Source organism: Chlorocebus sabaeus, chromosome 19 (assembly GCF_047675955.1).
Source record: "Chlorocebus sabaeus isolate Y175 chromosome 19, mChlSab1.0.hap1, whole genome shotgun sequence".
NCBI lineage: Eukaryota > Metazoa > Chordata > Mammalia > Primates > Cercopithecidae > Chlorocebus > Chlorocebus sabaeus.
In genome coordinates this window covers 4469076-4494781 of record NC_132922.1, presented here as the reverse complement: position 1 = coordinate 4494781, position 25706 = coordinate 4469076, and the positions used below count along the sequence as shown (strand labels likewise).

The 25706-nt window shown below is 52.7% G+C and overlaps 1 protein-coding gene across 8 annotated transcripts; it reads left to right on the top strand.

Moving 5' to 3' along the window:
- The first annotated feature begins 2421 nt into the window (after positions 1–2421).
- TRMU (tRNA mitochondrial 2-thiouridylase) lies at positions 2422–24216 on the top strand. Of its 8 annotated transcripts, none has more exons than XM_007976105.3 (11): positions 2424–2708; positions 4644–4809; positions 10371–10477; positions 13484–13606; positions 17363–17535; positions 19145–19198; positions 19288–19354; positions 20778–20878; positions 22367–22511; positions 22869–22951; positions 23728–24216. In XM_007976105.3, the coding sequence occupies exons 1-11, from the start codon at positions 2627–2629 to the stop codon at positions 23890–23892; spliced, it is 1266 nt and encodes a 421-aa protein (XP_007974296.1). In that variant the 5' UTR covers positions 2424–2626; the 3' UTR covers positions 23893–24216. The 8 variants fall into 8 exon arrangements, with proteins under 8 accessions (XP_007974299.1, XP_037863237.1, XP_007974296.1 ...); XM_038007311.2 differs by lacking the exon at positions 2424–2708 and adding an exon at positions 10040–10269 and having other exon boundaries at positions 4707–4809; positions 17422–17535; XM_007976108.3 differs by lacking the exon at positions 10371–10477 and having other exon boundaries at positions 2422–2708; positions 17422–17535.
- The last annotated feature ends 1490 nt before the right edge of the window (positions 24217–25706 follow it).

Here is a 25706-nt window from a genome sequence, read left to right as displayed (position 1 = left end):
GCCAGACTAAGGCATGAATGACTGTTCCTCTACCTGCCTCTCACATGAAAATTGTGTATTCAGTGAAAGGCTGATCAAAGACCCAAAATAATGCAACAGTTTATATCTTATCTACCTATGACTTGGGAGCTGCCCACCGCCCCCAGTTGCTCTGCCTTTTCAGAGAGAACCAGGGTACATCTTACATGTATTAATCGATGTCTTGTGTCTCCCTAATATCAAAGTAAGCTGCGCCTTGACCACCTTGGGCACATGTCCTCAGGACATCATCCTGAGGCTGTGTCACAGGCACGTCCTTAACCTTGGCAAAAGAAAGTTTCTAAATTGAGACCGTCTCAGGTACTTTGGGTTTGTACCACAAGGAAGGGTTCTCATGCATATGTGCCTAATAATAACAACTATCACGGAGGACTGCAAAAACCACAACCTTTACACAAAGGCTATTGCAACCTTACTCAAAAAAAAAAAAAAAAAAACTTCTGTTGCAAGGACATCTGCCCAGCAACTGCCTGTCCAACCCTGGACTGGTGTCACCCTTATTGATCCTTGTAGCCAAAGAATTATCTCAAAACAATGATGTGATCCTCATTTTCCCTTTAAAAACCTTTGTCTTCCTAGGCTGGGTGCGGTGGCTCACGCCTGTAATCCTAGCACTTTGGGAGGCTGAGGCGGGCAGATCACAAGGTCAAGAGATCGAGACCATCCTGGCCAACATGGTGAAATGCCGTCTCTACTAAAAATACAAAAATTAGCTGGGCGTGGTGGCGTGTGCCCGTAATCTCAGCTACTCGGGAGGCTGAGGCAGGAGAATCGCTTAAACCCAGGAGGCGGAGGTTGCAGTGAACTGAGATCGTGCCACTGCACTCCAGCCTGGTGACCGAGCAAGACTCCGTCCCAAAAAAATAAATAACTAGGCCAGGCATGGTGGCTCACGCCTGTAATCCCAGCACCTTGGGAGGCTGAGGCGGGCAGATCACAAGCTCGGGAGATCGAGACCATCCTGGCTAACATGGTGAAACCCCATCTCTACTAAGAAAAACACCAAAAATTAACCAGGCGTGGTGGCGGGCGCCTCTAGTCCCAGCTACTCGGGAGGCTGAGGCAGGAGAATAGAGTGAACCCGGGAGGCAGAACTTGCAGTGAGCCAAGATCACGCCACTGCACTCCAGCCTGGGCAACAGGGCAAAACTCCGTCTCAAAAAAAAAAAAAAAGACGTTTGTCTTCCTTTACCTCCCTGAATACACACATAGCTTAATGTGGCATGCATATTCCCATTGCAATGCCCTGTTCACAAATGAACATCTTTGTTCAGAGAGTCTCCCTGTGCTTTAGGTAGAGCGTGTCTAGATGCTCTTAGAGAAGAACTCAGCTTCAATCACCCCTGGGGGATGACATCCGTTCTCTCCTCCTTCCTTTATTCAGTGAGTTTATGAAGCACCTGCACTGGGCCAGGGGCTCTTCTGGGCATGAAGTAGAAGTGGACAGAACACAAAACCCCTGCCCCACGCAGCTCACAGACATTAAAAGATTGAGTGCTGAGTATGCTTTGGGTCAAACTGTAAAAGATTTGAAGATATTTATTCTGAGCCAAATATGAGTGAGGGCGGCCCATGACCTAGTCCCAGGAGACCCTGAGAACACATGCTCAAAGTGGTCGTGCTACAGCTTTTGATTTAGTACATTTTAGGGAGACATAAGCCATAAACCAGTACACGTAAGATGTAACATTGGTTCCTGAAAGGTGGGACAACTCGAAGGTGGAGTGGGGCTTCCAGGTCATAGGTGAATTGAAAGATTTTCTGGGCCTGGGGCAGGGACTCACGCCTGTAATCCCGCCACTTTGGGAGGCGGAGGTGGGCATATCCCTTGAGGTCAGGAGTGCGAGACCAGCCTGGCCAATATGGTGAAACCCCGTCTGTACTAAAAATACAAAAATTAGCTGGGCATGGTGGCGGGCGCCTGTTATCCCAGCTACTAGGGAGGCTGAGGCAGGAGAATCGCTTGAATCTTGGAGGTGGAGGTTGCAGTGAGCCGAGATCACAGCATACTTCGATATCTTTCAGGGCCTGCCATCTGTCATGTCGGTATCCTATTGCTACGAACAGTCCGCCTAGACAGTCTTAAGTCTGTTTTGACGTTAATGCTGGTCCGAATTCCAAAGGGAGGAGGGTCTACTGAGGCGGGTCCCACCCGGCTTTTCCCATCAGAGTCCGAACTCGCGGTTCAGGTTCCCTTTAGGACGCCCCTGGCCGAGAGGAGGGCTCCAACGGCTGGCAGCGGGGCTTAGAATTTTACTTTTGGTTTACAGTGCAGAAGAGCAGTGAGGACCGGGCGCGGGTGGGGGGTGCAAGGCGGCGGCTCCAAGAAAAGCCAGTCCCAAGAAAAGCCAGCCCCTCGCGGCCCGACGGAGTCTCCGCACCCCGCGGGTCGGTGGAGCCTCAGTGGCGAGCGCAGGTCGGTGCTCAGGAAACACCGCCGCCGGGAAGGGGAGGGCCGGACGGAACGCGAGCCCGTGGCTGCGGCTTCCGGCCGGGCTACTAGCGCGGACCCTACGACCGGGGCGGGACTTCCGGCAAGGCGCGGAAGCGGCGGTAGTGGCAAGTGGAGAAGTTGTGTGGCTGACGGATGCAGGCGGTGCGGCACGTCGTGTGTGCCCTGTCCGGCGGCGTGGACAGCGCCGTGGCCGCGCTGCTGCTGAGGCGAAGAGGTGAGGTGGCCAAGACCCCCGCCCGCCCCCTAGCGAATGTGTCTGCGAAAACCTGTCCCCGTCCCTCGTGGCGTTGGGCAGGTAGCCTCCCTCCCTGGGCCCCTGGTTGCGCGCGGGTCAGCAGGAGGACACCCCGTCCTCTGAATTCGGTTCCGAGGCCCCTCGCCCTCCACCTGTGTAGTCGGAGGTGTGCGCGACGGCAGCTCCGACTACCTGGGAGCAGTTCAGCGCCCCTCTCCACCCGCGCCCACCCCCAGTGAGAGGCCGGCGGGCCGGGGTGGAGTGGGGAGGGGAGGGGAGGGGAGGGCTTCTCACGGGTCTGCGGCGTCTACATTCGCCTGTGAGGCCGGGGACACTTGTTAGGGGAGCTGGGATCGCCGGGCCGGAGGCCTGACCTCTGCACACGCCGTGGCCGCCGGGTGGGAGGTCCTTGTCCTGCCCAGTCAGCAGACGGACAGCTGCCGCGCGGCGGGTCTGCTTGTTCAGTGTCTCCCGTGTTCTCCGCTCGCTGGAGGACAAAGTTTTCTCCAGAAGTATTTCCATTTCTTCCGGCATCTAAACGGAGCCCCACGGGTGCTTAGGATTCCTCCGGCCCAGCGCTGAAATGAGCGCTTGTTTAACTTCGCCTGTGTGGCTCCCCGCGGGAGGCCTCATTCACTTAGTAACGTTTGTGGAGCTCTGCTTTCGCCATCTTTGGTTCCTGACCTTGGGCGAGTGAATTAAGCCGTCCCCTGTAAAATTCGGCTGACACCCGCCTCACGGGGTGACTGGAGGGATTAGATGACATAATACATATTGATGAGTACGTGCCCAGCACATACGAGGGACTCAGAAAACAGAAGTGGCTATTAGTTTATGTTGTTAATAACCATGGTTATTATCGTAGGTACAGTAAGTGCCAAAGAGAAGGGTAGGCAGACCACAAGCAGAACTAGTTGTGAGGAAGGGAGGGTGGAGGAAAGCATCCTAGAGGTGGAGGTGTTCAGCTAAGTCGAAAGAAGAATAGGATGTCACTAAGCAAGGACTTGGAGGTGGAGGCGGCCCTCCCGGCAGAGTCAGCAGTGCAAGCAGAATCACAGAGGCCTGCAAGTGTTGGCTGTTTCTGGCCAGATGGAGATGGAAGGAGAGGAGCCTGGAGCACGTTTAGCCCTGATTATGGAAGATGCTATACCAGGGGCTTTGGACTGTTAGGTAGACAACATTGGTCTGGTTGATCTGGGATGGGGGTGGTCTTTTGCGTGTGACGGTGCAGTTTTGGCAAAGCTTTGTCATCAAATTTCTGTTGTTTTGGGTACTATATAAAGCCTCCTTCAGCAGTCATTTGCCCTTTCATTACATTCAGCTGCCGAAAAGAACCAGCTTTCTCATACAGCGTGGGCACCTGTGTAGTTTGCTAAGGTGGTGTAAGGCTAAAGTTAGCCTTTCCAATATTTGGGTGAATATTTTGTTACAATTGAAAAGGTAGAAAATAGGTCATAAACTAGGTGGTACAGCTCTTACAAAATATGGAAACTTTTAATTATCTTTATATCTGATGACTTAGAATCTAAGTCTTAGGTGGTAACTAGAAATAACTTTTGAAGAGTTTCCTTTTCTGCTAACCGAATGGTGCTTTGAAAAATTCTGTTGAGTTTTGACTATTTCTTCGTGTCTTCCACACACACTGGCTAAGCCCCCCCTGCTAGGCATTGTGGTGATACATCGATGGGGACACAAAGATGAGAAAATACCACCTCGCTCATCTTGGGGACGCAAGCACCAAGACGGAAACCGGATCCCTGAAGCCACATGGCAAAGCAGGGACTGCCAGGCAGGCCAGGCACAGAGGCACAGGAGCACAGCGTAGGGGGAACTTCTCAGAGCTCAGAAATCACTGCCGTTTTACCGAAGGTTGATTAATGTATTCTCTTTAATTGACCTTCTTCCCGCCCCCAGGTTACCAGGTGACAGGGGTGTTCATGAAGAACTGGGACTCACTGGATGAACATGGGGTGTGTACTGCCGACAAAGACTGTGAAGATGCTTACAGAGTTTGCCAGATCTTAGACATCCCTTTCCATCAAGTGTCCTACATAAAGGAGTATTGGAACGACGTGTTCAGGTGAGTGCAGGTCACAGCAGAAGAAGGCTTCCTCACACTGTGGATGCTTGCAATGGAAGGATCGCGGTAGTCAGCCAGCCAGACGCCTGTGCAGCCCAGCGCTCTCCCTCCATGGTGGTGCTGAAGATTGCAGGAGGCCTCAGCCACCCTGGGGGCTCTGTGTTAGCAGCGAGGCCTGGTCCCCACAGCACACCCAGCTGTCTCACTCCTGTCATTTTGCCACTTGCCTGAAGTCTCTTTAATGCTTTATTGGGCCTTGAGCTGTTTCTGTTGCCCATTTAGGGTAGGGTAGGGGAGCTAAGGCTGAGGGCTCCCCTGGAAGGTGAGCACCAATGCCTGTGTGCTATGTGGGTCAGCGATTAAGGGGGTTCTGAGAAAGAGTTAGGTGATACATGGCCTGTGCCTCTGAAAACAAAAAACAAACAACAACTTTTATAAAACCTAATACAATCCCAATAATTAAGTGCTGTGTGCTAGGTGTGTGCCACATCTAGGAACATTAAGATGTGTGCACTGTGACCTGGTTCTGTAGGCGTTTGCGGTCTAGTTGGGAGGACATTATCTTCACAAGAGGTGATAGTGATGCTATCAATCACTGAACCCAGAGGAGGGAGAAATTTGCAGAGTGGAGTAATCAAGAAGGCTTCATGGCTGCGGAGGGGTTGGAAACAAAGGAGTAGAGAAGGCACTCCAAATGGGGTATTGAGAGCAGCATGAAGAGGAGAAGAAATGCCAATTGTGTATTTCAGGACCGTTGTAAAATTTGGCTGGACTTTTGTTCCTGCAGTGGAAGGAGCGTCGGGCTTGTCCTCCGGTGAGCCCTGACTGCGATGAATGTCGGGCAGTTGTTGAAGGCGTCTGACATAGCAGGCCATGTGCGCAGGACAGGCTGCCCCTGCCTCAGTGGCCTTTAGGGGCAGAAAAGCCTTGGGTTGAGTCCTGACTGTAGCTTATTATATGACCCTGGGCAATTTACTTGACTTTGTTTTTTTAGTTGAAAAAAATTCTTTTTCTTTCCTGCTAACAAAGACCCAGAAGAGATTCTTGACTTTTCTAAGCCTCAATTTTCTCACCTTTAAAATGAGGATAACACTGATGCCTCACAGGGTTATGTAAGAATTGAGATTAGGTTATAGTATGTATGCCTGGTATATTAGTAAGCAGTCAATGAACATAGCTGTTTTTCTTTTCTTTTTTTTTTTTTTTTTTGAGGTGGAGTTTTGCTCTGTCGCCCAGGCTAAAATGCAGTGGTGCGATCTTGGCTCACTGCAACCTCTGCCTCCCAGGTTCAAGCGATTCTCATGCCTCAGCCTCCCAAGTAGCTGGGATTGTAGGCGTGCACCACCACGCCCACATAATTTTTGTATTTTTAGTAGAGACAGGGTTTCCCCATGTTGGCCAGGTTAGTCTCAAACTCCTGACCTCAGAAGATCCACTCGTCTCAGCCTCCCAAAGTGCTGGGATTACAGGCGTGAGCCACCACGCCAGCCTGCTATTTTTATTTTCATTATTAAAAAGATGAGTCTGGGGAGCTAAGCTGTGAGGATGCAAAGGCATAAAAATGATATAATGGACTCTGGGGTGAGGGATAAAAGACTACACATTGGGTACAATGTCCACTGCTTGGGTGACGGATGCACGAAAATCTCAGAAATCACCACTGAAGAACTTATCCATGTAACCAAATTCTACCTGTTCCCCCAAAACTATTCAAATAACAATAAAAAGAAATTTAGATTCAGTAAATTGACTATAGTCACCTAAAGAATCAACAGAAGAGCTTGAACATGAACCCTCTGTGACTCTGTGCTATGACATATGGGTGCCGTATATGTTAACAACATGGACAAAACTGATGGCTGAATTTTCCTGGGGGAAGTTATCTGTAGAATGCATGATAAATGCATTAAAAACATCTGCAGTTTCCTCGGGGACATAAGAAAAAGAAAGAGTGTGGCAGCCAAATATAGGATAAATATGGGAGAAGACCAAAGGCAGAGTGTCTCAGGAAGTGCTGTTGCTGCAGATTTGGACTTCATGGGGAGGGATTGTGGGAGTGGAAGGTGAGAGCTGGCTTGTTGGACCCAGAGGACAAGTCCACTGGGCAGTAGATCTGAGGTGCTTGTTAAACACAGACCTGGACCGAGGTCTGGGTGTGGCCCTGGAATCTGCTTTAGTAAGTACTTCAGCTGTGCTGGTGGTGGGGCGTTGTCAGGGTCTTTCTTTGAGAAAAAGTGTGATGAGGCTTAGGGACTGATGTGTGTGGGAGACCCGAGAGGAGAGGAGTCAGCAGGAGTTTCTTTTTTTTTTTTTTTTTGAAACGGAGTCTCGCTCTGTCGCCCAGGCTGGAGTGCAGTGGCCGAATCTCAGCTCACTGCAAGCTCCGCCTCCCGGGTTCACGCCATTCTCCTGCCTCAGCCTCCCGAGTAGCTGGGACTACAGGTGCCCGCCACCTCGCCCGGCTAGTTTTTTGTATTTTTTAGTACAGACGGGGTTTCACCGTGTTAGCCAGGATGGTCTTGATCTCCTGACCTTGTGATCCGCCCGTCTCGGCCTCCCAAAGTGCTGGGATTACAGGCTTGAGCCACCGCGCCCGGCCAATCAGCAGTAGTTTCAAGATCAAGGCTGGGTGGCTGGGGAAAGCCGGTTTAGGGGATTCCTCATGAGTACTGTAGAGTTTGAGGTGACAACAGGGAATCCAAGTGAGCTTACACTTCACCTGCTAGCACCGCTTTTTCAAAGTGTACGCGTGGACGTGGTTTTTGAAGTTTAGCTCAGCTGAGGCCAGATAGGAAGAGTGACTTGAATAACTATGGCAAATGAGGAGCAGTGCTGGGATTAAAACCCAGCTTTCCAGGCTAGTGCTTGCTGCCGCCTTCTGGCGCTGCTTGATAGAGACTGAAAGGAGGAGGCGATTCTTTTCCCATCTCTGGGGCTGCCCCCGAGCTCGCCCCAGGCCCCAGCCAGCCTGCCCTCTGTCCTCGCCCAGTACCAGCTGCCCGTGGAGGCACTGTCTTCCTGCTGAACACTCACTCCTCTAGTAGGGCTCTCTAGCTCAGAAATTTCTTTCGTATTCTTTCATTCAAGACCCACTGGCCTTCACGGATCAGAGTCCAGATACGTTTTAGCTGCTGAGTCTTTTAAACTGCTGTCTCCCTCCCGAAGTGCAGGAAAGGCTTCTCTTCTTTCCAGTGAGAGAAGAGGCCAGGCTACTCCATTGTTTTTGCTAATGCCAGATGACACACCTTCCCGTCCGCTGTTTAGGAAAGGGTTAACAGTATGTCGTTTCAGAAACTGATTTAAATGTTCGACCTCTTCAGTATTTATTGATGACTGTTACATAGAAAGCTTGTTGGGTCTAGGACATAGAGAGACACAGATTGCACCTTAAGTAGTTTATAGTTTAATGAGCATCCTGACAACTTTCTAATAATTAAAGCAAAATGGAAAGAGTGTAATAGTATCAAGTGTTGTTGCAAACGTGGAACAACGTGAGCTTTTATGAACTTCTAGGGGGAGTGAGAAGTAGGAAAACAGTTTGGTACCTGCTACAGTGGAAAATATCCAAGGAACCTCTGACCGTGTGCAGATCCATGATCTGTCTGCATAACACAACCCTCTTGATCAGCCTTGGTTTTTTTTTTAACCCTTGTTGATTAATAGAGAGTTTTAGGTTAAATGAAAAAAATCACTTATACCAAAAATACACCCATTTTTAAACTCCCAAAATAGGTGTCATAACCCTCTTGAAGTGAATCCTCAAAGACTATGTAAGTCTTGCTGGTATCATGGCATCTTTCTCCCATGTTCAGTCAGTCTGTTAGAGCAGAAATTCACTGAATTAGGATGGCCTGATCCACTTTAAGCACCCAAGAGGTTGCTCGTTCTCAGAAGTGTGTTCGTCATGCAAGGAAAGTATTTTTGGTGTATCTGCCCAGTGGCGCAGCATCCCAGGCTGAGATTGCAGAATGGCTCCTGGAGCCCTGGTGTGGGGAAACCTCTGACTGGTTTCTCCTCTGCTCACCATGGCAGGCATCCTGACAGAAGGCGGCTTCTGTGACAAAGGTGTGGGGGGCTGTCTCCATACACCAAGCCGTGGACACAGCTGGGTGTCCTCTGATTCAGTTCCGACACCATCTACCTGGAGGTAGTGCTGGATGCCAAAGACTGGGGGTTCCGTCCTCAAGATGGACTCTGCCTCTACAGCAGTGGAAAGTGTGGGCCTCTAGAACTTACAACCCACTGGCTTCCCGTTGGGATTCCCGTAACTTCCTCTTTGGGTTTGATTATTAATAATTTGCTGGAGTGGTTCACAGAACTCAGAAGAACACATTTACCAGTTTGTTATAAAGGATGCTGCAAAGGATACAGATGAAGAGTCGGGCCGGGTGAGGTATGGGGAAAGGGTGTCCACACCCTCCCTCGGGCCACCCTCCAGGAGCCTCCACAAGTGTAGCTGTGCAGAAGCTCTCTGAACCCAGTACTCTTGGGTTTTTATGGAGGCTTCATGACATCGCCATTCCTTCTCCCGGGATACAGAGTGGGACTGTCTCTGGGGAGGGTCTTAAGACCCACAGTCAGAAAGGTAGGTGCTTGTAATTCTAGCACTCGAGGAGGCTGGGGCAGGAGAATTGCTTGAGGCCTGGAGTTCAGTATCAGCCTGGGCACCATGGCAAGACCTCATCTCTACAAAAAAAGAAAAGGATGCAGTGGGCCGGGCACGGTGGCTAATGCCTCTAATTCCAGCATTTTGGGAGGCTGAGGAGGGCAGATCACTTGAGGCCAGGAGTTGGAGACAAGACTGTCCAACATGGTGAAACCCCATCTCTACTAAAAATACAAAAATTAGCCAGGCATGGTGCTGCACGCCTGTAATCACAGCTACTCTGGAGGCTGAGGTGGGAGAATCGCTTGAACCCGGGAGGCGAAGGTTGCAGTGAGCTGAGATCACACCACTGCACTTTAGCCTGAATGACAGAGCAAGACTCCGTCTCAAAAAAAAAAAGAAAGAAAGAAAGAAAGAAAAGAAAGATGCAGTGAAAGGAGGGCAGGAGGTCAGAGGCCTGTCCATGAGGCCCGTCCCTGAGGCCCACCGCACCTAGCATGACAACAAAACAATAACAGGCTGAGGGAGTTGCAAGCCAGGAGCTGTGGATGAAAGCCAATGCATAGCATAGCACCACAGCCCTGCAGCGGAAGTCTAGAGGATTTCATTTCTACTGTCACTCAGGCATCTTCTCTTCCTCGTCGAAGCCCTGCTGTGTTGGAGGAGTCCCAGAGGCAGGGGCACTCCCCACTCCTGACCCCATAGGCCCTGTGAGCCTGCACGGAGACGGTGGCTCCTGAGCCGGCAGAGAATAACACCTTGTCTGGTGGCCCATGCAGCAGGTTACAAACAAACGTTCGAAGACGGTGGCATTATACTGAAGCTCTCCTGTTTTGCAGAAAATTACAGTTTTGGTATGACAAGGAGAAATTCTACATTAAGCAATTTAGTGAACTTTTTTTTTTTTTTAGGAATGTTTCACACTTGGAACTGAAGTCATTTTCTTTTATTCTAGTGATTTTTTGAATGAGTATGAAAAAGGAAGGACTCCCAATCCTGACATAGTTTGCAACAAGCACATCAAATTCAGTTGCTTTTTTCATTATGCTGTGGATAATCTTGGTAAGTAATTTGGGTTTAAAACTTCTTTTTTTTTCAGAGACAGGGTCTCACTCTGTCACCCAGGCTGGATTATAGTGGTGCGATCATGACTCACTGCAGCCTTGACCTCCTGGGCTCAAGAGATTCTCCCACCCCAGGCTTCTGAGTAGCCTGCATCACAGGCGTGCCACCATGGTGGCTAATTTTTTATGGAGATGGTGTCACAACTGTATTGCCCAGGCTGTTGTCAGATTCCTGGCCTCAAGCAATCCTCCTGACTTGGCCTCCCAAAGTGCTGGGATTCCAGGCGTTGAGCCCCTGTGCCTAGCCAGTTTCTTCTTGTGGAAACTCCTGATACTGAATAGCTTGCGTAGACCACCTCTTGATGTCTGTGGCTATGATTTATGAATTTTAGGTTCTTTTTCCTGTCGCCTGCCATTGGAGTCACTATAACGAGTTTCTGACGTTCTGGCTCAGGCTTCTTGGTTTGCTGTGTTCCACTGCAGCTCACCCTGCTGTGTGTGGCTACGAGATACCATTGTAAGCCAGGGGCCCAGTAGCGTCGGCGCTTTTAGCAATGATGTAGATGAGGCTTGCAGACTCAGTATATGAGCAACCTAAAGCTGAGTTGATGATGATCATGAAAGTTTGTGGAGTTAGGAATAAACAAATGCCTACAAAAACAAAAAAATCAAAAAGAAAAATGTTAAATTTCAACACTGGGCTAACACCAAAAACATGAAACTCAATAGAGATAAATGCAGTTTGCTAACTAGGTTCACTCATTCTCCTAGTACAAGATTGGAAAGACCTAGCTTGGTTGCCATTGAATGTGCAGAAAATCTGGGGGATTTGGGTGCCCCCAGGCTAACTGAGCCAGTAGTGTGATGTCTTTTGTCAAAGTCAGCACAGACTGAGCTCACCCTGATGATCAGAGAATGTCCGGGAAGGGGTGGCGCGTCCACCATGGTCTGTCCTGGTTAGACCGTGTCCGTTATTCAGGACAAGAGTGACGGACGGATAGAATGTGAATTGATTTTTATTTTCATGGTATCCGGAAATATGTCCTCCCTGAACTGTTGAGATTACTTTGGGTCATAGTGGCAGTGGTCAAGTGTGTGAGTTAGGATGACATTCTTTGTGTGACCAGAGGACAGAGTTAGGACTGGCAGGAGAAAGGGTTCCCCTGGGGTGGAGGCGCAGGCAGCTGTTCAGGAATGGAAGCACTGAGCTCTCTGTCACAAAAGCTTTTTAGGGAGCCCCTAGGTGACTGGCTGTCAGGCACACTGTGGAAGGAACTGCTGTAGTGAATATTTCCACACCTGGATGAAAGGCATGAACCATGCAACACAGGATGACAGGACATGACACCCGGACTTCTGAACTCACCGCACTCCTCAGGGGCATCCTGCACTTTTTCTAGTATAAGGCCTGTTCTTTAAGGACATAGATTTAAAGTGGATTGTTTTCTCTATGAGAAACTCAGTCAAGATGAGATCATGTGTTTCTAAAGTGCCTTTTTCAGGTCGTTAATATGCAGCAGTTAATTCTTGCTGTGTCTTCTGTTTACAGTGAGCTAGTGTGGTTGGTTAAGGATGGAATCCATTTTGCTGCACCTTTCATAAAAGTCTCTCCCAAACTAAGTATCTGTAATTTTTTCTTTTTTTGAGATGGAGTCTCACTCTGTCACCCAGGCTGGAGTGCAGTGGTGTGATCTCAGCTCACTGCAACCTCCACCTCCTGAGTTCAAGCGATTCTCCTGCCTCAGCCTCCCAAGTAACTGGGATTACAGGTGCCCACCAACATGTCTGGCTGATTTTTGTATTTTTTTTGTAGAGATGGGGTTTCACCATATTGGCCAGGCTGGTCTCAAATTCCTGATCTCAAGTGATCCACCCACATCGGCCTCCTAAAAGTGCTGGGATGACAGGCATGAGCCGCCGCGCCTGGCCCAAATATCTGGAATTTTTACACAATGAAAAGGTTCTGGACTCGTATGCACCTTGTTAGGCTCTTTGGCTTTGTGTAATATGAAAAGAAGAAACAGTGTGCGTATGGTTCTTCACTCTGATGAAAATAGTACATATTTATTACAGAAAATTTAAAAGAGGAGAAATGACGCCTATAATTTCACTCTCAGAATCAAAGGAATAGACCTGAGATTTTTCTTCAATTGTTTCTCTACAGTAAAAATAGCAGAATCACGGTGTTACATCCTCACCCTGCTGAACAGTGCCAGGTGTTTTCCTGTGTTAGTAAACATTCTCCGTAAGGACCCCCGTTGTTATGGCAGTGCATTGTCATTCACTTCACATTCTCCCAGTGGTGAACATTTTGGTCCATTTTGGTGCTTATTTATTCATTTATTTATTTTATTTTATATATTTTCCGGGACAGCATCTTACTCTGTTGCCCAGACTAGAGTGTTGTGGTGCAATCTCGGCTTCCTGCAGCCTCGACCTCCCAGGTTGAAGCAATCCTCCCACCTCAGCCTCCCAAGAGACTGGGACTACAGGTGTGCGCCACCACGCCCGGCTAATTTTTGTATTTTTTCTAAAGATGGGATTTCACCATGTTGCCCAGGCTGGTCTTGAACTCCTGAGCACAAGCAATCATCTGCCCACCTTGGTCTCCCACAGTGCTAGGATGACAGGCATGACCCACTGCGCCTGGCCTCCCTTAGTATTATAACAAACCCTGAAATGAATATTTTGTATTTAAATCTTTCTGTACATTTCATACAGTTTCCTTAAGCTAGAAGTTAACTTTGGAAAGGCTCTTAAAAGTGCAGTAACACTTCAAGTAGCAAGATTGTATCAGCTTCAGAGTCCAAGGCTGCTTGTTTGATGGAATTGGATGTGTGCCTCTGTTCCCTGGGATCTCCATGTTTGGGGGCAAGGTGGATTGCGCAGCCCGTCAGCCTAAAGACTTGGGGTCTGTACTCTTCTTTTGTGCCTTGGTTTATGCTGATCAAGGCCTGTAAGTTTGAGTCTAAAACCCGATCCTTGTGTTCTAAAAACCTCACAGGGGCAGATGCCATTGCCACAGGCCACTACGCAAGAACTTCACTGGAAGATGAAGAAGTCTTTCAGCAGAAGCACATTAAGAGGCCAGAAGGGCTTTTCCGAAATCGGTTTGAAGTTAGAAATGGTAAGTTAAAGTGCCCAGATCCGAGCTGAATTCTTGTGAATAGAGTGAAATCTTCTGAGGAATGACAGTGGGTTGTGCCTGAGGATCCCGGCCGCCCCTCCCTCTGTGCTCCAGAGTAGCTTGTATGGGATTCACATTTGAAAAGGTGCGGTTACCAAGAGGGCATTTCCCCTCAGGGCCTGTGATTGGGTAGTAAGAGATGTCCCTGCCGGCTATGGTGAGGGCTGGTGGAAAATGACATCAGATATTGATAATCTAGCTCTAGACACTGTGCGTTGGTGATTTGAATGTTCCAAAAATATTTGGGTAAATATTTGACAGTGACAATTGGGGTGCTGTCAGTCTAACCAAGGCCCTGTACTTAGCAATAAGTTCTCAAGGGCATGCGGTTCAGGCAGACTTTTTTTTTTTTTGAGACGGAGTCTCGCTCTGTCGCCCAGGCTGGAGTGCAGTGGCCGGATCTCAGCTCACTGCAAGCTCCGTCAGGCAGACTTTTAATGTGCTGTGAGCACGGGATCTGCTGTGGATCACACAGGGTCAGCAGTTAGGCTTCGTAGCCATATGTGTGTTAGGGAGCCAGGTTTCACCTTTCTAGAAAAAAGTCAATAGCAGACAGTGAGCTGGGAAGCTGCTGGCTTGTCCTGGTGTACATGTGTATGTAGAAAAGAGGAATTCCCTGCATCGTTGAGTGAAAAACCAAGTGGAGCTCAGAGCCGTGTTTCTGCAGGGAGCGTCCATCAGTGTAGGACCCCTGTAGGGCAGCATTGCTCCTCTGTCCAGAAATTCAGATGTTGGAGGGAGCCTTGTCCTGCCATCTAGGGAACAGGGGTATCTGGGGCTGGGGCTGGGGCAGGGCTTTACATGCACACATTTCTTTTATAAATTTTTATTTTTTTTTGAGATAAGGTCTCTGTCAACAAGGCTAGAGGACAGTGGCCCAATCTTGGCTCACTGCAGCCTCCACCTCCTGGGCTCAAGTGATCCTCCCACCTGAGTCCCACCAAGTAGCTGGGACCAGAGGTGTACCCCACCATGCTTGGCTAACTTTTTCATTTTTTTGGAGAGATGAGGTCTCGCTATGTTGTCCATGCTGGTCTTAAACTCCTGGGCTTAAGCGATCCTCCCACCTTGGCCTCTCAAAGTGTTGAGATTACAGGTGTGAGCCACCAAGCCTGGCCTCACACATTTCACATCGCCCCTCTTAGCAGTCCATGAGGTGTGTGCTCTCATCCCGTTTCACAGATGAGGAAACCAAGGCCTGGATGAAGCTACCTGACCTAGGTATCTCGGGCGGCAGAGCTGGATTGCAGTGCACTTCTGCTCACTCCCCAGCCCCTGCTGTTTCTGCTGGGTCAGGCCCCAGCTGAGTTCTTTCCTCAGCGTTGCTGAGCCTATCCTGAAGGCTGCAGCGATGGGGCGGGGCTGTGCTTGGTCAAGGGAGCCCTGAGTGTGCCACCAGTCGTCTGCCACCCTCTGTTCCCTCCTCTCCTTCCTTCCTTATGCCAGAGGGTGATCAGGTAACTGTACTAACTTGAGCCCAGAGAATAGCAGCCCACTCCCCTAAGACAGCCCCCCATTTCAGGAAGACATGGGTTTGAATGCAGAGTCCTGCCACTTGGGAACTCTGGGGTGGAATTCACCAAGTAATTGTGCATTTATGGGACCTGAGGAGATGGAGGGTTAATTTCCATGTTGAATAGATGTGTCTGCTTACCTCCTAGAACACTGTGTGCCTTGCAGAGCCATCGACCTTCATTATAGGCCACGTGCCCTAGGAAATGTCTGAGAGTACTGATGGATGCATTTTGTTGAGTGCGTTTGGCGTGTGGGAGTTCTGACGATGCCACAATGTCTTGGCCTTCACTTGGTTTGGTCGGCACACTCAAGGTTTCCATTTCATTCTTCTTCAGTTGCCCTGGCTTGGCCTGGGTCTCTGGGGGGAGCACCTGCAGGGGCAGTGGAGGGCTTGGGCTCAGGGTTGGTCAGCACCTGAGACTGGCACTCCTAGGCCCGGCCTGTGACTAGACCGATTTTCCCCTGCCCAGCGTGCTACCACCGGCCTGGCAGAGCCAGCACGGGCGCCGGCTTGTCAGTGAGGCTCAAGCACAGGCAGCCGCCTCCAAATGTTGTTCATTCCTTTCTGTGCTTTTCCTCTACAGTAGTTCAGTTAGGGTCACCAGCTTGCTTTTTTGAAAATCATAGATTTTTAGTTTGTTTTAAAATGACTCAGAACTAGAAGAAAATGGCTCCTAGTTTTCTGAGGCTTTTACGCACATGCAGTGTTTGACTGCAGTTAGTGTGGGATTGAAAGTGGACTCTGAGGCCAGTTGCGGTGGCTCATGCCTGGCTCATGCCTGTAATTCCAGCACTTTGGGAAGCCAAGGCAGGCGCAGATCACGAGGTCAGGAGTTCGACCAGCCTGGCCAACATGGTGAAACCGCGTCTCCACTACAAATACCAAAAAATAATGAGCCAGGCGTGGTGGCACGTGCCTGTAGTCCCAGCTACTCTGGGGGCTGAGACAGGAGAATCACTTGAACCCAGGAGGTGGAGATTGCGGTGAGCAAGATGCACCACTGCACTCCAGCCTGGGTGACAGAGCGAGACTCCATCTCAAGAAAGAAAAGAAAAAGTGGACTCTGGAAAGCGCCCTGATTCCGTGACGACTGGCTGGCTGAACTTAGTCTCACTTGTCGCTCAGTTCTGCTGTTTGTACCTGCCAAGTAAGGGAGTGGGACTTGGGAGGCTGGGCAGCCTCCATTCGCGCCGCCTCCACCTGCATCACTTTGGGCGAGTCATGTGTAATGAACCGGGCTGGTTCCAGTTTCCCCTCTGTAACGTGAGGAGAATTCTCCCTCTCATGGCTAACGTGGGAATCAGCAGATGGACAACCCTAGCTACACAGTGTGTGTGCTGCGCGCGTGGCTCTGCCAAGCCAGGAAGGGTACGTGTGCTGTCTGACCGTTATGGCATGTGGCGTGCTCTGAGTGTAACTCGAAAGGAGAGGTTCATGAGAAAGAGTGAAAGAAGCCAGAAAACTGACATTCGTCTTAGTTTTTTGCCATTGATCATTGAACTTGAAAGTGGAGAACTGGACAGTTCTAAGCCAGGTTTACTCACACCTCTGCTCCATTGCCTTAAAGCCAGAAATGGCTCTTTACAATCACATAGGGAATGTCGGAGGAACTGCAGGGGCACCTAACAGATGTCAGCTGAGACTAAGCAAAAAATGTTTTTACCAAGAAAGCTAATGTGTTCACAGGTAGAACGCTGCTGGTGCTGGCCGCCCAGCGGTGAACCTGGAAAGTGTAGAGTTCTTGAAACCACCGTGGCATGAACACATCCTGTGGTTGTTGGAAGAAACCACAGCTGACACTGTCAGTAGAATTTTCTGCAAGCGGCTAGCTTACTCCATTTTCTAAGATTTGGCTGAATTTATTTTAGGTGTTTTTTTTTTTTTTTTCTTATCACTTCAGAACATTTTTTCATGTGATGTTTCATCTTTGAAAATATTATATTCTGAAGTATGAGCTGGAATAATTTCTTTGTCATATAAAATCCTTGTTTTTTTTGGAGGTACAAATTTTTCTTACATTAACCCAGTGGCGGTCTTTTCCCTAGTAGTTGCTATTGAATGTTGTTGTCTGCTTCTGACAGGCTAGGGATAGTCTGTCTAAGGGAACAGAAGGACATTGTTGAAAGTGAAGTATCATTATTTTTATTCCTGCAACGTCTTTTGTTCTTTATTCTTGGCAGCGGTAAAACTCCTCCAGGCAGCTGACAGCTTTAAAGACCAGACCTTCTTTCTCAGCCAGGTTTCCCAGGATGCCCTGAGGAGAACCATCTTCCCTCTGGGGGGATTAACAAAACAGTTTGTAAAGAAAATCGCTGCTGAGAATAGACTTCATCATGTGCTTCAGAAGAAAGAGGTATGAGTGAGCAGTTTCCTTTGATTAGTGCCTGTTTCCCTTTCCCGACTGCACGGCCGCGGAGCAGCTGGGCCTGTGGGTCCCGTACCACTTCCCCTTTTCCAGGACCTAACATCAAAGGCCGACCTTGGAGCAATAGATGGAGGAGTTTGCTCAGGTGCACGGTACAGGGCTCTGCTGACATCCGGGAGCAGCCTACAGGAGACTCCTTGCTTTTTTCCTCTCCTCTGACCCTTGTGATAGGCAGCTTTCCCCGCAGCCTTCGCAGCTGGTAGGGTGCTCTTAGGATGGCCTGCCTGCCAGGTGAGTGCCAGGCAGTGTGACGCAGCACCGAGACCCCTGGAGGGGCAGGTGCTTTGCCACCGTCTGCACGTTGATGTGCCCTGTCATCCACTCGCCCGGCACAGACTCGTTCGGTGCCATCTGTTCCAGGCACTGTGCTGCTGGGCCTCGAGGATATGGTGACGTGCACAGAGTTCCATCTTTGCCTCCATGGAGCTCACCCACGAGTGGGGGACACAGACAGGAGGCCAATCAGTGTAAACCTAGAAAATGTCTACGAAGGGAGGTGTAGGACCCTGGACGGGAAGCACCAGTGGGGTCTGAGAGTAGGGAATGGAGATGCCAAAAACGGCCTCAAAAGAAGTTACATGGAACCTGAGACCTGCAGGATGAGGGGATCCGGTGTCCCAGAGAGGGCTGGGAAAGTCCAGATGAGGGAATGGCAGTGCAAAGGCCTTGAGGTGAGGAGAAGCCAGGAGGATGGCATGGAGGTGCCTGCGTGTGGCCCCAGCTCCTTGGTAGGATCGAGTGCACCCAGGAGTGTGAGGACACCCTGGGCAACATAGCGAAACTTGTCTCAAAAAGAGAGCATTGGCAGAACTAGGATGAAGTCCGTGGGAGGAACTTGGGGATGGAGGGCGAGGGCGCTGTAGGATGAACCTCACCTCTTCAGGGGCTGGTGCAGTGGGAGCTGTCGCTCCTTCTTGTCTCTTCCTGGTAATGGAACGGCCATACCTTTCATCAGAGCCATCTTCCCTAAAGAGCACGCCCACCCCCATTCTCCTCTCTAGTCTTCCGTTTCCAGCGTTGCTCTGTGGTGGGAGCTGCAGGGATGGAGGGGCAGTCTTGAGAGACACAAACCTGCGAGTAAATGATGCAGCCCCTGCTGGGGCCACGGTGGAGAGTGCACGCCGCCCAGGCTCCCCAGCTGGGGCAGATGTACTTGAGGAAGGCACCTCTCCTCTGACTCCCCTGGAGCCCTACCCTGAAGCCTTAGCTTCAGGCCTGGCTTTTCTGCTTCCTGCCCCTCCTCTGGTCCCTGTCTCTCCCCAGGTCCTTCTTTCTTCCCCGGGGCAGCTGGTGTGAGGTTCTGCCTCGCGGGGTCAGACCCTGCAGGCTGAGACAGTGAGGTGTCCTCTAAGGTCCTGGCCTTGTGTGCGCCGGCTGTGACTGGCGGCCAGGGGTGCTGGTGGGCAGCTGGGCCCCTACCCTGGAAGCAAGGTGTGGGGTGAGGCTGGGAAGCCCCAGGGCCCGCTCAGGATGTCTGGGTACAGTGTGGGCCACCCCCACTTCTGGTCCTCTCACGGCTGCCGTCTTCTCATTTCAGAGCATGGGCATGTGTTTCATCGGGAAGAGGAATTTTGAACATTTCCTTCTTCAGGTCAGTGCTGGTCTTTGACACAAAGCGATGGGGCTGTGTGTCTGCCCTGGGCCTGGATCTCCGTCAATAATGAAATGTTTGTTTTCCAGTATTTGCAGCCTCGACCTGGTCACTTTATTTCCATAGAAGACAATAAGGTTCTGGGAACACATAAAGGTGAGGTGCAGACTCTGCCACTTGTCAACTGAAATGCCTGGAGCTGTGGGGTTTCAGCTCTGGGAGACTAGACCAGGGTGCCCATCGTCCCTTTCACTTGGCTGGTAAATCGTAGAAGGCTCTGTGGGGTGGCCAGGGGTAGGCAGGCATGGCCTAGGGTGGAACAGTTGCCTTGATGAGGGCTTGCATTTCAAGATGTGGCCTCAGCTGAATTGCTGGAGTTCATGAAAAGCGCACCTCTGACTTGGAAGGACTATACTCTGTGAGTTACGTATCAAATCCCTGTAAAAACAAAGATTTCCTTACTGTGTAAGGAAAATGTTAAACTACACAAAACTCCACTCTGATTCAGGGAGTAAGGTGGACGTCACAGCATGATCTGAATGATGAAGGACCACATGCAGTGATGGGATCAGGCGTCCCGCGCTGGCTGGGGTGCTGCTGGCTCACGTGCAGACCCTTACTGCGGTGAGGCCTGCATGAGCTTATGCTGTGCCTGGTGTCAGGAGACAGCCTCTGAGTTAGTCAGCAGTGTGCAGTCCTGTTGTGGGGACAGAGTGCAGCCATTGTTGGGTTAGTACAGTGGCGGGGATGTGCCAGCCGGCGTGATGATCAGGCAGGTCTTGACGCAGCGCAGGCCTGAGCTGTGGGACTGGCCAGGGGAGCGGGTGTAGGTGGTGCCTCGAGGCGAATTGCACTTGGAGATCTTCCACCTCTTGTGGAAGGGAGAGGGCAAGCTGAGCCGGGGCTAGGCGTTCCTGAGACAGGTTGAGGTAACAGCCTTGCCTGGGACAGAACTGCAAGGCAGAACTGCCCATGTATCTGCCAGCCCTGGCCCCAGCAGGAGCCAGTTGGATGACTCATGGTTTCCACCTGCAGTTCAGTTCACTGAAGAAGGCTGCCGGCCTAGGCCACGTGGTAAATCCCATGAGGTTCTCTCTGCCCGTGTGCACCACGGCAGGGGAGGGAGGCAGTGAGTTTGCCATCTGCTCTGTGACATTGTGAGGGTGCACAGAGGGGCTGGGGGTAGCCCTGATGCAGTTACTGCTAATATGAGATGGACACTGTTAGACACGCAGCTATGTCATGGGCTCAGCAAGAAGGGCCCCTGGCATCACACAGAGCACCCAGCCACATCCTGGGCCTAAGAGTCAGGGGCTCCTACAGCTGGAACCTGCACCTTCTAGGGTACAAAGTACCTGCTCGGTGGCCACTGGCTCCTGTGTCCAGCCCAGGCCTGGACAGTGATGAGATGTGCCCAGGTGCTTGGTCAGGGCTGGCCTTGGTGGCTGGAGAATCGTAGCTTCCTAGTGAGCTGGGCTTGCTCTGGGCTGCCCTCCCAGCATCTGCCTTCATGATGAGAGGCGTGACATGTGGGATGAAACTTGTTGCCCAGCCTCATGGAGAAACTGTCTTTCTGTAGGTTGGTTCCTGTATACCTTGGGCCAAAGAGCGAACATCGGTGGCCTGAGAGAGCCCTGGTATGTGGTAGAGAAGGACGGCGTCAAGGGCAATGTGTTTGTGGTGAGTGGGCCGGCCCTTGAGACAGCACTGGGGCTAGTTCTGGCAGGGCCAGCAGTGCTTACGGACCAGGGCTTGGGAAGGCCTCCAGCAGCCGTGGCTTCATGGAGCCTGTGACTAACTCTGTTCCTGTCCTTGGTCCCCTGCCTTCCTGCTGCATCCTCCTGGGACTGGTCATGGTGGCAGGAGGGTTTTAAGGTATTCATTAGGCCCTGTTGTGTGCTGGCCTCTTCATCATCACTGAACCCTGTACACAAAGTTTATCCAATTTGACAAAAGAGGACAGCGAGACCCGGAGCTTGGGTGGCTCATCCGGCGGAGAGGGCATGGCCTCAGTGCCAAGGACAGTGCCCGCCGTGGTAGGATCCAGTGAGTTGTCGTGAGCCAGGTGCAGATGGCCAAGCCAGGATCAAACTGAGCCTTCCACCACAGCGGGGCCCTTACCACTGTGACCCTGGCCTCAAAGCGGGGCCGCTCAGCAGGGGCAGGCTCACCCCACCTGCAGGGGACCTTGCCAGTGTCTGGAGGCATTTTTGGTTGTCACGGCTTGGGTAGAAAGGCAGGGGCACGGGTGCTGCTGCATCTGTGGGTCAGGCCGTGTTCAGCACAGCCTCTTCCCTGAATGGCCCAGCCTCCACCTTGGCGTGCAGAGCTCAGAAGGCCCACTCTCAGCGCCCTGGCTGCCGGCCCGTGTTCTGACACGAATGCTGGGGCGCCTTCTCTTAGACGCAGGCGGGGGCCAGTAGGCCCAACCTGCCAATTCCAAGACATCTCCTTCTAGGAAGACTGTGGGGTGAAAAGCCTGGCTGCCAGTGAATTAAATGATCTAGATTTCAGTTTGCTATGAGAAGAACAGAAGGGTTACCAATGGCCTCCTGTCCCTAGACAGGTCTCAGTGCCTGCCTAGAACCTAAAGCCCTTAACTTCACGCTCCTTGTCCTGCTTCAGGGGCGGGGCTTGGCGCAATACCAGGAGGTGACAGGGAGCAGGGGCCTCAGAACCAACCTAGGGTGGCTGGGACCCTCCACACCAGGGCCAGTCCCAGGGCAGCTGTGGGAAGCCCGCACCTACCGGTCCTTCCTTCCTCCTCAGCTATTTGGGGGGTGGTGGGATTCCTGGGGTGGCCTTCTTGAGAGAAAAGCCCGTGGTGTGGCTGGCCGCTGTGGCCCTGTGAATAGAGAATCCAGTCCTCGAAGGTGGCCGTGGTAGTGCCCCACAGGTGGTTGCAGGTGGAGGGCCTGAGTCAGACTTGAACCTGCAGCGTTCACTGTCACGGGCTCGGATCTCACCCCTGCCTCTTAGTCTCTCATCTGTGAAATGGGGATTCAAAGACCCAGCCGGTGATGAGTTTCTGCGGGGGGAGCGCTGCGAGTGGTGCCGGCACCGTTACCTGTGTGTGCTGGTAGGACTGTTGTTCCCAGCGACCACACCGAGGCCGGCCTTGGGGTGAGGTACCCCTCGGCGTCCCCACCTTCGCATTCCACTCTGCAGGCCCCCCGGAGGGACCACCCAGCCCTGTACAGGGACCTGCTGAGGACCAGCCGCGTGCACTGGATCACGGAGGAGCCGCCTGCAGCGCTGGTCCGGGACAAGATGATGGAGTGCCACTTCCGATTCCGCCACCAGATGGCACTAGGTGACTGACGGGAGGGCTCCTGAGGACGGGCCCCTTGAAGCTGAGCTTCCTGAGGCCAGATTTGGGCCAGGGATGGGAGACCCTGGGGTAGGAAAGTCCCGTTGTGGAGATTATTTGATTACCTAAAATATTCAGAACTCCCGTGTTCTGTGCCTGCCCTGAGCGAGGCCTGGGGGTGCTGGGAGCAGATGCAGGCAGGCCCCAGTGTGTGGGGCTGAAGCAAGAGTGTACACTGTCCCGCAATGTCCTGCTGCGCCCAGAGTCCAGGCTGGTGCTCCTTTTTCCCTGGGGCCCCGAGGCCTGAGGTCGACCAGGCAAGGCCTGTGCCCCCTCCAAGGGCCCCTCTCTTCTACCCAGTGCCCTGTGTGCTGACCCTCAATCAAGATGGCACCGTGTGGGTGACAGCTGTGCAGGCTGTGCATGCCCTTACCACAGGACAGGTGAGTGGGGGTGTGGGGGGTGAGCCCAGCTCTCATTGTGCTCCAGGAGGACTGCACTGCTCTTCACCATACCAGGGCACCTGGGTTACAGAGGAAGGGCCTGAGGCCCAGGAGGAGGCTGTGCTTGGGTCACACAGCTGGTGACGGCAGAGTGCAGCCAGACCTGCCCTGGGGGCTCCTCCCGCAGTGACAACTGTGAGAGGATTTCCACTCTGATGTCACCAACCAGCCAGTTCCTGCTCGGGCCCTGAGAGGCTCAGCTGCTGCCCGGGCCCTAGAAGCGAGGACAGAAAATGGAAGGGGCATGAAGACTGCGCTCAAAGAGGCAGAGGGTTGGGTCCCCTGTGGGCTGTGTGTGTAGGAGCTCTTTTGAGGATGGGCGCCTGGTGTATGTAGGCCTGAGGGCTCTCCAGGGGCAGGTGGCGGGAGAGAACCTGGGGTGAGGGGAGCGGAAGCATCCTCTGGCTGCCACCATGTTCCCTCCTGTCACAGCTCCACATTTCCAAGGGCTTCAGAGACCTGCCAGTCCCTGGAGTGGCCCCTGTGACTGTCCCACTCGGGAGAGGTACCCTGACCCTGAAGACCCTCCCTGGTGAAGCTGCTGGGTGCCCCAGGCCCCTCCTCCTGTTCAGCAGCAGCAAACCCTGCTCCCCTGGCAGCTCCGCCGCCTGGCGCTCCGAGCACGGGCCACAGCCCAGAGGGGACCACTCTGTCCCTGCCTGCCCTGGGCTGGCTCCCTGTGGCACCCCTAATGCCAGGGTCTCTCTTCCCTACAGTTTGCTGTATTCTACAAGGGGGATGAGTGCCTGGGCAGCGGGAAGATCCTGCGGCTGGGACCGTCCGCCTACACACTCCAGAAGGGCCAGCACAGAGGTGGGGTGGCCATCGAGAACCCCAGTGATGGCCCAGAAGATGGGCCAGGCCTGCGTCCCTTGCCCTGACAAAGACGGAGCTGCTAGAAGGAACCTGGAGAGCAGGCCCAGGGCTGGGTGCCTGGTGAGCAGTCCAGGTCCCCAAGGGCCCAGCTTACTGCTGCCCAAAGCAGAGGAAGCCAGGCTGGTTAAGGGTCCGAAAAGCCTGCAGGGGCGTCGGCAAGCCCCAGGAAGAGCCTCACCTCCAGGCTGGGGCTCTGGCTGCCAGAGCATCTGCTGGCTGGTGGGGTGGCCCGAGTTCCCCTTCACCACCCCCAGGGAGGGTTTCCCACCTCAGAGCACACCGAGGGGACCTGCAGGGACGGCAGTGAAATAAACATTCTTTCAAGGACACAGAGTCTGACCGCTGCCTCTGCTGGGGCCCGGGGGCTCCACATCACTGACCCCCTGGTGTGGAAAGGCAGGTGGACTGCAGACACTGCCACGGCAACCTGCGCTCCTCTCCCTGAGGTCCCAGCTGCTCCATCCTCTGCCTGTATCTAGGGCTAGGGTCCCTGGTCCTGGACACTGACCAGTGTCCTCGGCTCCCTTCCTCTTGCTGGGCTGGAGCCTTAGCGTGTTGCTGGTGCCTCGAGACAGGTTCCTGCAGGGACCAGAGGTGCATTTCCCTTCTCTGGGTGGGAAGGTTCCAGAGGCAGCCAGGTGGTGCGTTTTGAGGGCCTTGCCCAGATGCCCCGAGTTCTTGCTAGTGCGTCAGGGTGGGGGCTGCCATGGGACCCACTGTCCATCCTGACCCCTCCTCCCATCTCCCCACTGGGTGTCCCCTGACCTGGGGCACCCTTCCTTCTAGCCTCGGCCCCCACGCAGCACAGTGTGTCCTGAGGGTGAGGAGTGGGCCAGAACCCCACAGGCCAGGTGAGGAAACGGGGCCTGAGGTGGAGCGGCAGCCCTTGCTGGGCTGGGGAGGCAGGGGGTGCGGGGTCAGTGCTGCCCTGGCCAGGGGCAGGCCCCAGCTCTACCAGGCAGGCAGAACGCTGGCTGGTGGGACCAGACAGGGTCCTGGGGATCCTTGGCCCAGCTGGGCACGGAGGCTGAGGTAAAGCGCCGCCTTTGTTCTGTTGGCTCAGCCTGGCATGGAGTCTCCCTGGGCTCAGGGTTTCCCTGATTTATGGCTGTGGCTGGGCCTCCATCCTGGGAACTGAGGGTGGGAGAGCCCCTGAGGGGCCTACTGCTCTGCCCCAGGCGAACCCTCCCAGCTGACAGAAACATGAGCAGGAGGGAGGAGGGGCAGCCAAGCAGAAGGTGGTGTGGGCACCAGGCCAGCAGGGGTAAGGCTGCCCTCTCCAGTCTCTAGCGGGCTCTGCCGTCCTGCCAGCCTCAGGGCCTATGCGTCGGCCAGTGGAGGAAGCAGGCACAAACCTGCCTCTGCCCCTTAGGCCCCCAGGTTCCATGGTGACCGCTTCCTGACTGGCAGTGCTCCCCTCTCTGTAGCATGCACAGTTGCCTGCCCTGCGCCCCCATAAGGCCACTGGCCAACTCTGGAGGGCTTTGGTGCAATGCCTCAGAGATTCGGCAGAAGCTGCTGGCCAGGGGGCCAAGTCTCCGGGCTGCTCTTCTGGCCTCTTTCCTACCCTCCCCAGCACCCAAGGCTGGCACACTCCAGAGGCTGTGCCCCTCAGATGACCTTTTGAAGATCTGGGGGTCCCCAGGAGCGCAGGCAGGCAGGTAGCCCTAGTGGCCTGGCCTTAGCCACTTGCCATACCTGTCCATGAAGATGGTGGGGGAACATCTTCCAGGCCAAGAGCTGGATGCTTGTATACCTACTCCCTGCTTGTAATACAAATGAAAGCAAAGCCCTCGCTCTCCTCTCCCCCATGTTGTTC